General features: G+C 35.6%; 1 protein-coding gene and 1 pseudogene across 3 annotated transcripts in view; one reads left to right on the top strand and one right to left on the bottom strand.

Moving 5' to 3' along the window:
• Positions 1-14,399, top strand: part of SLC25A17 (solute carrier family 25 member 17) — a 114,708-nt gene that overhangs the window by 41,944 nt on the left and 58,365 nt on the right. The window contains exon 9 of one of the 3 annotated variants that reach the window (XM_004484167.3): positions 6,135-13,399. The exons of the other annotated variants lie outside the window; for them this stretch is intronic. Coding sequence (XP_004484224.1) covers positions 6,135-6,282 — 148 coding nt within the window. The 3' untranslated portion in view covers positions 6,283-13,399. Of the gene's footprint in view, positions 1-6,134; positions 13,400-14,399 lie in introns of those variants that run through there. 3 annotated transcript variants of the gene reach the window in all.
• Positions 3,709-4,395, bottom strand: LOC101410663 (deoxyribonuclease TATDN1 pseudogene; annotated as a pseudogene).

Here is a 14,399-nt window from a genome sequence, read left to right as displayed (position 1 = left end):
AATCTAATAAAAGGCCCCTCAAATGAATTCAATGCAATTGAAGGATATCACATCCAGAGGAATAGATTAGTTTACAAACATAATCTCTCTTTTGGGGATTCATAAACTAATCTCAGACTGCCACAATCAGTAATCAAAAACCTCCCAACAAAGTAAAGCCCAGGAACTGATGGTTTCATGGGGGAATTCTACCAAACATTCCGAGAAGACTTAACTACATTTCTACTCAAACTCTTCCAAAAGATTGAAGAGGAGGGAACACTTCCTAACTCACTCTGTGAGAACAACATCACCTGCATCCAAAGCCAGAAGAAGATACCACGAGAAGAGAAAACTACAAACCAATATCTCTTATGAATATAGATGCAAAAATCCTCAACAAAATATCAGCAAACTGAATCCAACAACATATTAAAAAAATTACACACCATGATCAATTAGAATTTATCCCTAGTATGCAAGGTTGGTTCAACATAAGAAAATTAATTAAGGTAATTCATCACATTAACAGAATGAAGGGGAGAGAAAACACACGATCATCTCAATAGATGCATAAAAGGCATTTGACAAAACATAGCACCCTTTCTGATAAAACCTCTTAGAACACTATGAATAGAAGGAAACTTCCTCAACATTATAAAGGGCATATATGAAAAGCCTACAACTAGCATCCTACCTAATGGTGAAAGACTGAAAGCATTCCCTGTAAGATCAGGAACAAGAAAATATGCCCCCTGCCACCACTGTTACTCAGTATTATACTAGAAGTTCTTGCTAGAGCAATTAGGCAAGAAAAAAAAAAAAGTCACAGAATTATAAAGAAAGAAGTAAAACTTGCCCTGTTTGCAGATAATATGATCCTATATACAGAAAATCTTGAAAATCCACAACAAAGCACCTGGAGCTAATAAATGAATTCAGCAAAGTGGTGGAGAACAAGATCAACATCCAAAAATCAGTAGTGAGTCTATATGCAAGCAGTGAACAATCAGAAGAAATCAAGAAAATTCCATTTACAATTGCAGTGAAAAGAGTCAAATATCTAGGAATAAATTTAACCAAGGATGTAAAGGAATTGTACCCAGAAAACTATAACATATTGCTAAAGGATATTAAAGAAGACCTAAATAAATGGAAGTTTATTCCATATTCATGGATTGAAAGACCAAATGTCATTGAGATGTCAATATTACCCAAAGCAATTTATAGATTCAACACAACCTGAATCATAATTCCAACAGCCTTCTTTGCAGAAATGAAAAAGTCAATCACAAATTTATAAGGAAGGGGAAAGGGCCCCAAATTACTAAAGCCATCTTGAAAAAGAATGAAGTTTGAGGACTCACTCTTCCCAATTACAAAGCCACAGTAATCAAAACAACATGGTAAAAATAAAAATAAATAATTTTTTAAAAATAATAATAAAACCCAGCATGGTACTGGCACAAGGACAGACATACAGAGCAGTGGAACAGATTTGAGAGCTCAGAAATCAACTCTCACATCTATGAACTAATTTTTGACAAGATGGCAAAGATTACCCAATTGGGAAAGTATAGACTCTTCAATAGATGGTGCTGGGAAAACTAGATCTCCATTTAAAAGGAGAAAAAAATGGGGGGGGGGGGGGTCCTACCTCAAACTATATACAGAAATCAACAAAATGGATCAAAGCCCTAAATATAAGAGTTAGAACTATTAAACTCCTAGAAGAAACATAGGGAAGCATCTTCAGGACTTTATGTTAGCCAGTGGTTTCTTAGACTTTACACCCAATGCTCAAGCAACAAAAGAAAAAAATTGATAATTGGGATCTCATCAAAATAAAAACTTTTTTTCCTTAAGGACTTTATCATGAAAGTAAAAATACAATCTACCCAATTGGAGAAAATATGTGGAAACTACATATTTGATAAAGGATTAGTATCCAATATATGTAAAGAAATTTTTCAACTTAACAACAAAAAGACAAACAACCCCATTAAAAAATGGGCAAAATATTTGAACAGACATCTCTCCAAAGAATACATACAAATGGCCAGAGAGCATGTGAAAAGATGGTCAACATCATTAGCCATCAGGGAAATACAAATCAAAACCACAATGAGGGAAGTGATGTGGCCAACCCCTTGGACATCGGCTTACCACATAAGAGGTACTGGGTTTGGGCCCCAGTGCCTTCTAAAAGAAGATGAGCAGATGCCACCTCCCAGTGCAACAAGCTTAGACGCCACCTTCTGCCCCAGTGAGCTTAGATGCCACCTCCTGCTGCAATTAGGTAGACTCCACTTCCCACCACAACAAGCAGATGCCACAAGCAGGGAACACATGTGTCTCAGGCTTTTGGGCACTTGCCACTCATGTGAGAGGTCCCAGGTTCAGTTCCCAGTGCCTCATGGAGAAGGCAAGCAAACAATGAGCAGGCAGACAAGAGAACGATGAAGGGGGAGGGGGGCGATAGTAAAGAAAAATAAGTAAATAAATCTTAAAAAAACAATCAAGCACTGTGAGTTACTGTTTCACACCCATTAGAATGGGTGCTATTTTTTTTAAAAAAAGGAAAATAAGTGTTGGAGAAGATGCAGAGAAATAGTAACACTTATTCATTGCTGGTGGCAATGGAAATTGGGACAGCCACTGTGCAAGACATTTTGGCAGTTCCTCAGAACACTAAGTGTAGAACTACCATGTGACCTGGCAATCCCACTACTAAGCATATACCCAAAATAATTGAAAGCAGGGGCTCAAGGGGATGTTTGCTTACTGATGTTCATAGCAAGCAGCATTATTCACAGTTGTCAAAACATAGAAGCAACCCAAATGTCCATCACGCGATAAATGGATAAATAAAATGTGGTATATATATATGTATATATACACACACACACAATGGAATATTATTCCATTCCATAAAAAGCAATGAAATACTAATATATGCAACAACATGGATGAACCTGGAAGACATCATGTTGAGTGATATAAGCCAGACGCAAAAAGACAAATCTTATATGATCTCACTGATTTGAAACAATTATAATAAGCAAACTCATAGAGTTAGAATCTAGAATATATGTTACCAGGGACCAGGTGGGAATAGGGAATGGGAAGTTGGGGCTTAAAGTGTACAGGGTTCCTATTTGGAATGATGGAAATGTTTTGGTAATGGATGGTGGTGATGGTAGGATATTGTTAATGCAATTAACAGCACTGAAATATATATCTGAATATGATTAAAAGGGGAAATGTTAGATCATATATATGAAAGAATAAATGTTTTACAAATCCATGGAACTACACTACACAGCGAACCTAAGTTAAACTATGGACTTTCATTAATGGTACAATTTTTTAAAAATATGCTATCATCCATTGTAATAAATGTTGCATACCTATGCAATGTATTGGTGGTGGGGTGGTATATGGGAATCCTGTATTTTATGCACAGTGGTTCTGTAAACACAACTTCTCTAATAAAGGGGAAAAAAATAAGGTTAATAAAAATAGAATCACCTGAGGTGCTTGTTAAAATTCAGATTCATGCCTCCCCAGTGGTATGAGGCTTGATGATGTACATTTCTAAGCAAACCCTTGTGGGTTGTTTTTTTGGGGGAGGGGAGGAGAGGGTTGTCTTTGTTTTTTACCAGATAATTCCTTTATTGAAACTCACAAGTTTACCACGAAAGTTTACGTTCATAATAGAAATACCAATTACATATCAGGAAAACATATTTTAATGGTGTTATATAGCGTATTGGCTAATTCCAGTGGATCCTTCTCTGTTAACTGCTGACATTATCTCCAGTATTTGAATTATATGGCAGGGTTCATTTCTGTCTTTCAAACAATGCCCATATTCCCACTTCTTTTTGGTAGGAAATGAAGCTTTTGTACGTTTTGATCCAGCATGTGTACTTTTGACTCCACACCAAGGTTGCATCGATTCAATTGTTAATTTTTCACTAGGTATTGACATCAAAACTTCCAAATTAGCCTCCGTTTTCAGTGAGCAACAATTAACCCTATGTAAAGATCCAAGTCAATCAAAGCAGCTGCTGCTTCCTTGGTACCATCAAATGAGTACACCACTTCACCTATACACCAATCTCTATTTCTTTTCATTATGTCCAAAAATTAAGCATATGAGTTTCAACAATGAAGAAACATTGGTAATTTTATTTATTCTGACAGTTCAAATTGTTTTTCAAAATATTTGAGCTGAGTATCTTTGGGACATAATTGTAGTTCGTCAAAATCAAGTCCACATTCTCCTATTGCTACAACTTTCCCTTTATTGTTTTCAACAAGGTTTAGCAACTACATTAAGTAAAGATCAGGGTTATTCTTTTCCAATTCCCCACATCTTGTAGGATGACATCCAATTGTACTGAAAAACATATCTGAAGCAGTTCTCAAAAAGACTTCTTCAAAATAACAATTCGCATATTTTTGTTTAAAAGTAATAGGATACCATTTGTTTGTGCCAAATGCAGTGCATCTTTGCTGTCCTGTAGATTTCCACCTGTAATCATAAACTTTCTAACACCAATCTGGGCAGCTCTCTCTGTTACATCCTGTAAATCATCTTTCTTCCTTCAGGTGGCATCTAATATTCCTATATTTAGAGAAGCTTTGGCTTAGCACCACCTCAGTGCTTCTGAATCCCTCTATAAATTCCTCTGAACATAGGATCTGTCAAGTTGATGCCAACAACGATGAATTTGAAGCAATTCATGAGTGTGGCACTCCCTTCGTGGTTTTGATATGGGTGGATATAACCTTGAGAAACACCAATTTTGACTTCATTTTTTTGGTCAGCATTATTAATGTCAGTCATTTGAACTAGAAATTCATGGGTCAGGCTTTTCATTCCTATTTATCATGAGTTGCCCCCAAATAATAGATTTTCATACATAGCAAACATGTAAAATATAGTAATGGCTTCTGATAGATACCTTAATTAACTTGAACATTTCAATCTGCATGTTGTATGTAAGGTGCCCTGTAGTTGCTGATGAAATAGCATATGGGATTAATTCACTCTCAACAAATAGGTTTGGAGAGATCATTTACTCTGAACTCCTGATTCCAGCCCAAACATTATTCTCTAAAGTTAATGCAGTAGTTCTCAAGAGATGGTCCCCAGACTGGCATCATCCTCATCACCTCGAGCATGTTAGAAATGCAAATTCTCAAGCCCCACCCCAGACTTACTGAAACAAATTCTGGGGATGGAATCCAGCAATCAGTTTTAACAAGCCTTGCAGGTGAATCTTGATGCATGCTAAAATTTGAGACCCACAGGGCTAGAGGATAAAATATATGAGAAGATTGAGAATCTGGTAGCTTTTCTTTTCTGTCATTTTCTCTAGTTCTGTTGAGGCTAAAATGTTCTAAACAATTTAATTGCTAGCCTTCCTACCATTTAAGGACTGTTCAGTTGAAATAACTGAGTTGGGAAAGGAGAGCATTAAAGTAAAGCCCTGTAAGTTCTTGATTAGTGCTTGGATTTTGGCATTATGATGGTTTTGGGTTTTAGGGCCTGCATCCTATCAGTGGAATACTATCAGCATTCCACTAATCAGTGGTGACTATAAAGACAACAGAGTATTTTTGGCTTATGAATACTAAACTTTTGTCAGTCCCAAAATACCTTTAAAGATAAGAAGTACTTTGACAACAGAAGTCATACCTATTTTGTGGGTTCAGTTTCAGACCACTGCAATATATAGCAAATCACGTGAATTTTTGGTTTCCCAGTGCGTATAAAAGTTATGTTTATACTATGCTGTAGTCTGTTAAGTGTGCAATAGCATTATGTCAAAAAATAACAATGTGCATACCTTAATTAAAATGTGACACAAAAACATGAAGTGAGCATGTGCTGTTGGAAAATGATGCTGATAGACTTGCTCAATCAGGGTGGCCACAAACCTTCACTTCGTCAAAAATGCGGTTATCTGTGAAGTGCAATAAAGCAAAGCTCAATAAAACAAGGTATGCTTATACTTCCATTGCTTGTTTTGATCCTAAAGACAAACTTTGCAAAGTTAGGTTTAGCATCTTTCTGTCATGCAGGAGTTGACTTTTATAAAGAAAACCTTTCATTTTTTCAAACCCCACCTCTTTCCTTTTAGGCGATTTGGAATAATGGGACTCTACAAAGGCCTTGAAGCCAAACTGCTACAGACAGTCCTCACTGCTGCTCTCATGTTCCTTGTTTATGAGAAACTGACAGCTGCTACCTTCATGGTTATGGGGCTGAAGAATGCACGCAAGCACTGAGACACCTAACACTGGAAAAATATGAAAAGATGCTCAAGATGGGGGTTTTCTTTCTGAAAGGGAGCTGAGTGAAAAGACGTGATTGTCCTCTTACTCCTGCTCCTTCCACCACGAATTTACCTTCATTGGCTTGAAAAGCATCTAAGGGTAAACACGGAGTATTGTCAGTTGGACCTATTGCCAACTTAATTTTTATGATGGTTGGTTAGGTTTTTGGCAGGAGGTTGGATTAATAGTTATATGAAAAGAATTATTAACCTAAAAAAAAGTTTTTGGGGGGTTATTGTTTCTGTTAAGGAGAATGGGCTTACTCTCGTGTAATCTTTTCCATTTAAACTTTTTCTCAAATTTACCAGCTATTCTCTTTCCCTGAACTCTCCTCCAGGTTGTCGGACAAATTAATAGCATGTAATCCTCCTCAAACACTTCTGTATATCTTAATCTTGAAATTTTTCTCACTAAAAATAATTCATATTATAACTGTGCCTTGGCATGAGTTTATCTTTGTTGGGCTTTTTTCCCCTGCTTAAAGGAGAGTTATCTTCTTTAATACATGCGCTATTTATTTTGTGGGGGAAATGAATCCTAAATGATTTTCTTACAAATTATTTTTAAAGTCACTTATTCTTTAGTCTTTGACATTTTTAAAATATTTACTTTGAATCAACTCTTATTATAAAAGGCTTGAGGGTGTGAAGGGTTTATATCCATACAGGCCTCAATCAGTCAAGCTATAATAAATTGTCAACACAAAAAACATCCTTGAAAGTTCCTCTTTATTAAGATCATACATTGGATTTGCAACCCGATGAAAAAATCACCAAAACGGGAGAGGGAGCAAATACCTTGTTTAGGCTCTAGAATATTCTCTTCCTTTATAAACTCTTGTGGAGGCTTTATGTTTTGAGATAAATAATGGGTTATTCCTATTTGGAGACATTCTTTAGAGTAGGGGTTCTTAACCTTTTTTGTTCCATTTGACCTCTGCCAGTCAGGTGAAAACTGTCAGTCCTCACTATACTGTGTATGATTTAATAAATACATCACACCCACACTAACACATCACCACAAGAATAATGTTTTGTGTATTTTTTCAATTCAAGCTCATTGACCCCTTGTTTAGAACCCCTGCTTTAGACTGTCTACTACTCAAAGTGTGGTCGGTCAAGCAGCAGCACTGACATCACCTGGGAGCTCATTGGACATACTCTGTCTTCACTTCAGACCTTCCAAAACATTTTGCAATTTAACAAAGTCTCTAAGTAGCTCATATTCACATTAAAGTTCAAGAGACCTGAGAGCCCCTGGGCCAACAGATGTGATTGGTTTCAATTATGGAAACCAAGACAAAGATTTTTCTCAAAGGAAAGATTGACTAATGTATAAAAACAACCTCTGAAACAAGCTAGGAGTCCTATGAAGAGCATTATTTGCCTTCACCTCACAGCCCATTGTTAAGGTGGTAGGACTTTTATTACATAGCCAGGAGTGAATTTAGACATCTCAAGTGAGCATGGTATCTCAAGAAGCAAATTCTCTGTCACGGTAGTAGAACAATGCTTTGGATTCCTATGATTTAGTTTTTTACTTGTATAACAAAACAAGTTTTTCATTTATAAGTCTGTAATTCAGCCAGTCAGAGGGATTAATAATGCATCTATGAGCTCCAGTATTTAGTTGAATTTTGAGAGTGGAAATTCTTTCTCTTATTTTCCAAACTCTTTGGTCTATGTGGAAATTTCAAACTAATGATTATCAAGCTAGTGATAATTGAAAGAGCATTGTGTTGTTCTCAAAAACAAGAATGAGGAGAAGCTAATAGTCTGGGAATTAGACTGTACCTTTGTCCCCTAATTAAGCCAGAGAATAGAAGACAGAGAATTGGTCCCATTACTTCATTTTATTTACTTACTTTTATTTTTTTACTTTAAGGTTTTTGTGTTTGTGGCAGGGTGTGGGTGGGAAGAAGCACAAAACTATTATTTTGATTTCTGTTCAAGAGGAGAATGACCATAAAGGTGCCATGTGTACTTTTGTTTTAATTATGCCATTGCTTTGGAACTTGAGTTTTGAGCTCAGGGGGTGGTTGGTTGGTATGTTAGAAACATTTCCAAGTCAAATTGTATAGATACATTAGGTTTTCATGATGTGAGAATATATTTGATGCTTATCTGATTTTATGAAGGAACAATTTAATATTAAGATTTTATATTCCTTATGAAATCTTATAGAGTGACTAATTGAAATCCAGTGACGGCTCAGCCAATTTTGTAGCCAGTGATTAATAAGTTCTTTGCAAAAGCTTAAGAGCTAAAGTTCATACTAGGGAAATGGAAAGCTTTACTGATTCTTTGTGCATTTCCTCTAGAATGTGAGGGTTAAGAACCTTAGAGATTATATTAGTCATTGCAATAGAAAATTTAATTTCTGTGAGTATTTAATTTGTGTTCTGAAGTGGACCCTGCAATAATTCTACCCTTGTCTAAATTTACAATTACGCTTGAAACACAGAAATAGGATTTACCCTAAGAGCATAAGCAGTGGGAGTTAGAAATCTTGGGTTTTATTCCACCAGCTCTTTCACCAACTAGCAAATTATGTCATCTCCTTGTGCTTCAGCTTTTTGATAAGTGGAGATAATAATACTCACTGCCCACTTCAGAGAATGTTTGAGAGCTAATGATGTCAGCTAAATCCCTTTACGACCATGTAATAGGGAAGATCTGAATGAAACTTGTGACAGTGCCCGAGATTTATATAGCAATTTCCCTTCTTAAAGCTTGTATACTTTCTCATTTTATAATCCCAATATCTCTGTGAAATTGGCAAGGACAAGTAACAGTATCCCTGTTTAATTAACAAGTAAATTGAGACAGAACTATCAAATGTCTTGCTTGGTTAGAGCCAGGACTAGGTGGAATTTCCCGTAATGAGTGATGGAATTAGGCGGACCTAGGCTCATATGCTGACCCTAGTCCTTACCCGCTGTGGGAACAAAGCAATTACTGAACTTTTATAAAACTCAGGTTTCCTCAACTACAAAATGAAGATGTTGATAAACTTACGTTATAGGATGATTGTGAGGAGTAAATTAGATCATATAATAAATTATTTAGCACTATGCATGCTGCAAGAAAAGAGCTAAATAAATGTTAGTAATTATTATTAGTACATTCTTTCTGATTAGGGATATGGCTATTTGAATAGATGTAACTGTGGTTCAGTGGAAAGTGCTCTAAATTTTGAGCCAAACCTGGCTTCATATTTTCACTTTATCACTTAATCACCTTGTAACCAAACAAGTCACTTAACCTTTCTGAGCCCCAGTGTCTTGTCTGTCAAATAGAAATGATTATGTCACAAAACTGTTCTGAGGATTATATAAGAGACACAAATGAAAGCCTCTGGCACAGTATATGACATATGTATGTGCTTGATAAATGCTTTTGAACCAAGAAAATCAACCTGATTTTACTTTAGGGCAGCTCTCCATTTACTTTAATTGTGAATTTTTTTTTCCCAGCAGAATTTTGGTGTACCTTCTCAGAAGAGATGCCAAATCCAGTAATTTTATGTTTTATTCAGTATTCAAACTAAGTTTCCCCAAAATACTTAACTTAATCCGTAAAATATGAATCACTCAATAGCAGGAAGTTACAAACTGAGCTAGTGACTCACCTTGGTCCCATGGAAAAGCTAAAGACTGGTAATTTCATAGAGTCATCTAAGGAGAGCCATCCCTCTGGGAAGATGAATTTCTTACCTAGCATTGTTGAATGTCACCAGAATACCAATCATATATGAAGGCAAAATGTGTGGCTGACTGAGAACCAGCAGTATTTTAAACCATTATATAAATGAAAGGTTCTTGAGTTAGTGCTGATCTTTGTGGAGCATAATGGTGGCCCTGAAATTTTTGTTCGTGGGACTTTTTAAAAAAATTTTCCAGTGGGCAGGTGAGTGAAGAAAAGAAGAAAAATTACTATTTAAAGACAAAGTAAAAACGAAATCAGGAGATGGATATGGAGATCAGTGGAAGGGAGAAACAAGACACCAGAGCCTAACAGAGCTCAAAGAAGAAATGATCAAAAAAATGTACAGGTGTATAGACTGGACAGTGAACTGTAGAACCCAGCAAATGAGGCCTAATCTGTAATGATATGAAAAGAGAAGGAAAACGTGGTTTAGAACTAGTCATCGAGAAAGACAATGGGTAAAGAAACCTCCTTGAGTTGTATATCTTAATATCCTTGTAATAACTCTAAATGTTTGGGGTTCATTCTCATTAATAAATGATGTAGCTGAGCCTTAAAGAATAATTTTTCCAAGGCCACACACTTTGAATGGTGGTCAGGATTCAAAATTGAGGCTAACTCCAAATTTTACACTGCCACACTAGCTCCCTCAAATGGCCTTAGAAGTAAACCATTTAAGCCAGTACAAGGTTCCCATTTGCAACCTATAGGGGAATGTGATTGAAGACGTGATCCCTCCCATAATGAACTGTCTATACTCCTTTGGTTTTTTTGGTGTTTTGTTTTGTTTTTTTCTCTTATTTTGTTTGGGTTTCTTCTCTTTGGATTATATTATCTCTCTCTTTTTTTTTTTTAATCGTGTTTTTTGGAAGATACATAGATCACAAAAAATGTTACATTAAAATGTCTATACTACTTTGTGATGCCACTCAACTCAAGGGAAGCCCGAGGCCCCTGTATCCCAGGGTGCCTTCACCAATCTGCTGTTTCTTGCCTCAGTACCTTTGTTTATGCTTTCTATAGACTGTCAAGAATGGTGAATTCTTTCTCAGATCAAGCATCAGCTCTTACTGGTCTCTTCTGGAATCTCGCTCTCACGCATCCCCAAAAGTCTTTGTACTCCCGTAAATGTGTAATTATCTGCATATGTCTATCATTGTGCCTACTACATTGTATTTTGAATTGCAACTGTCTGTGTCTGTGTCTTCCCCTTGAGTTCTTTAAGGGCTGGAAATAGGTCTTTATCACATAACAGCAGTGTCTTGCTCACAGTGGTACCCAGTTGTTGAATTATGTTTTTCAGCTCAAGACAGTGCTAACCTTTGTCTAGTGTTATTGTCTGCTAATTAAGAGTTTACATTCTTGTAGAAATCTTGCCCTCTGGCATTTTCTTAATTGTTGATGACCAGTTTTCCAGATTTCTTTTCCGTAGATTAGTTAGTTCACACTTTCTTGAACTATAATTTACTTAGCTAGTTAGTTGGCTTTTTTTAAACTTTAAAAATTCAGTATATCTTTGCTTTAATTGGAGTTACCAATAGTAACTTAATGGTACAGTTTATATAATTCTTTCTTGTGTGCCTTATTCTTCCTTTGCTTTAGTTTCTGTAGAACCCATTGGCAGAGTGAATGGCCCACCAAGTAGGTTGTTCTCTGTGTGAATATCATATGGAAGGCTTATTAAATTGCAGATTCCTGTTCAAGGAATAACATTCTACTCATTTTTTCAAGAAATTGATTTCTGTTACCTACCATATCCTAGCACTATGTCAGTTACTGGAGTTATACACATGATTAATAGTCTCTGCCCTCATATAGCTCATTGTTCAGTGTGGGAGTCAGAGACAAAAAATGACTTAGAATTTTGCCACTGATGATATCTGATGAGAACTGCAATGTATATGTTCAGGAGTTGCTTTGGGAGCATGGGAAAGTTGTGCTAACTCTTCCTGGGCCGTGGTCAGAAGGCCTCCTGCAGAAAGTGACACTGAACTAGGAACTCCCAAATGTAGGTAGAAGATCTTCTTGACAGAGGAATTAATATTTGCAAAGAAGAAAGAGAATATGAAAGAGGATGCTTCGTTATTAACTGTTTGTATATTAGTTTGGATTAGATCCAGAACCTTTCCAGCCTAGACCGTGGGTTGAACAAATGTTGGAATGGGGGAGAGAGGAAAGTACCAGACCACTGAGAGCCTGCAACAAGGGAGAAGTGATCAAGAACCCACACTCCTACTAGTAGTTTTCTCTACAATTAGACTTAGATCTAAAGAAAAAAGATAAGGTCCTGTACTTTTAAAGAGTTTAAAATCTAATTTTAAGCATACTTTACAAATTAGACATAACATTAGAATCATCTCATTCTATCTCTATGACCATCAGCCAAGGGTACTTTAGACTTACTGTGAATTACTTTTGTTGTCCAGGACTATACTTTGCATTTTATCATGATGAATATGGAAATGTTTACTGAGAAAATACTTCAGAGCAGGCTAAAACCCCATCAAAGTATTAAAAATTATAAAACAGTGACGACTTGGTAAGGGAGATTTTAAAATGAGGAAGTCCCTTTATTTCTTTATTAATTTGCAACTATTTTATAGATGCAGTGTTTATATTTTTCTAAGTGTACTCATTCTCGTTCTTTTTTTCTGTATTGTGAGATTTGTTTAAAATGCTTTTATGCTGTATAGATGGAGAAATTAAGACACAGATCTGGCTAAGGTTACATAGCACAGGATTGGGAGTCTAAATTATCAGCTCAGATCCCCTGATGTTCTCCCCATTAGTCTTTCACTGTCTCCTACTACTGGGAGGTATCTGTATTTTCTGTTCTTAGTTTAAAATATTTGTGTAAGTTTTAGACTTTTTTTTCATATAGAGGTACTACACAGTCATCATTTAAAAATTCATAAAATCTAGTTAAGAAGAATGAAGATTATCTATATTCCTACTGCCTAAAGATCGCTTTATATTTCAGTAGGTCTATTTCAGACTGTTTAAGTGTATACATACAGATATAGGGTTGTTGTTTTTACAAAAAAATGGCATCAAACTATGCCTAATTTTATGTTTCTCATCTCAAATTCATTTGTCAATAAATACCTGTTAAAATTTTAGTTGCTGCCTAGAATTACATTGTATGAATGTATCATTTATTTCATTGATTCTCTTTGATGGACTTCTGGGTTATTTTCAGTTTTTTGCTGCTATGAATAATGTGTTGTTGAAAGCTTGGTATATGTATCTTTTTACAGTTTTCTGATATTTTCTGAAAAAATTTTCCAGGAATCCAATTACTATGACAAAGAGTATGTCTATTGTGATCATTATGTTATTAAATTAAACTTTCATCTTATCTATTCCTTTTGTGTACACTCTCACTTTGGACTATGTAAATGTTCTTTCTTCACCTCTACTTTGGCAAGCTACAAGAGAAAGTACATTCTCAGTGTGATGGGGAAGAAGGGTTATTTAAACCAGGGACTGGACTGAGTGCTTCGTATAATTTTTCATATAATCCTCACAAAAATTCTATGAAATAGAGTTAAAAATGAAGCATACCTGAAGTAAGAATGAGAGTTTACAACTGAAAGTTAGATTTCTTCCCAAGGGTAGCAGAAATCGTTACATATATACTAAAGCATAATAATAATAATAGTTACCATTTATTGAGCACCTATATACCAATTGTCATACTAGATTCTTTACATATATTACCTTACTTAATTTTCCTAAAAAGTCTCCAAAGCCTGTGTACTTGCTGCAGTTCTCCCCTTCAAGCTTCAGTTTCATATCTATATGACTTCTTAGTTCATGTGGATGTGCGTTTTTTGTTAGATGGCTAGTTCTGAAGGGCAGAGACTTTAATAATAGATTAATAAAATCTTGAACATTATGATGTTACTTTGGAAAATGTATCTGTAGAAATGCTTTATGATATTGATGGTTTTGGAAATCAAAGAAGACCTTTACAATTTAAATTTTTTACTCTTTTAATTTATAAGTAAGCTCCTGTTTGATTGAAAATGGCTATTTGCAGGTTTAGTTTTGTTTTGCAATTCTAGATATGAAGAAATCTTTAAACCACCAGAGGGCAGTTGCAGTCTGCTTCCTATATCATCTTCATTATAAATCACTGCTGCCAAAGATACCTAGTGAAATGTGTTCCTAATTAAACCAGAAAAAGAAATATTCCTATACTCAGTGAGCAATTTGAATAGGAATTGTCCCTTGAACTTGATGGAGCATTATCTTGAAGCAATTTTTTTGTATATAAAAGCAAAGAATTAAAAGTGCTGAAATTGGATTCCTTTTACTTTTTCTTTTCCCAAGCATATGCCCAAACTTTTAATTTATGGT

The sequence above is a fragment of the Dasypus novemcinctus genome, chromosome 12 (assembly GCF_030445035.2).
Source record: "Dasypus novemcinctus isolate mDasNov1 chromosome 12, mDasNov1.1.hap2, whole genome shotgun sequence".
Lineage (NCBI taxonomy): Eukaryota > Metazoa > Chordata > Mammalia > Cingulata > Dasypodidae > Dasypus > Dasypus novemcinctus.
Note: the sequence above shows the minus strand (reverse complement) of the source record. Positions and strands in the feature narration are given on the sequence as shown.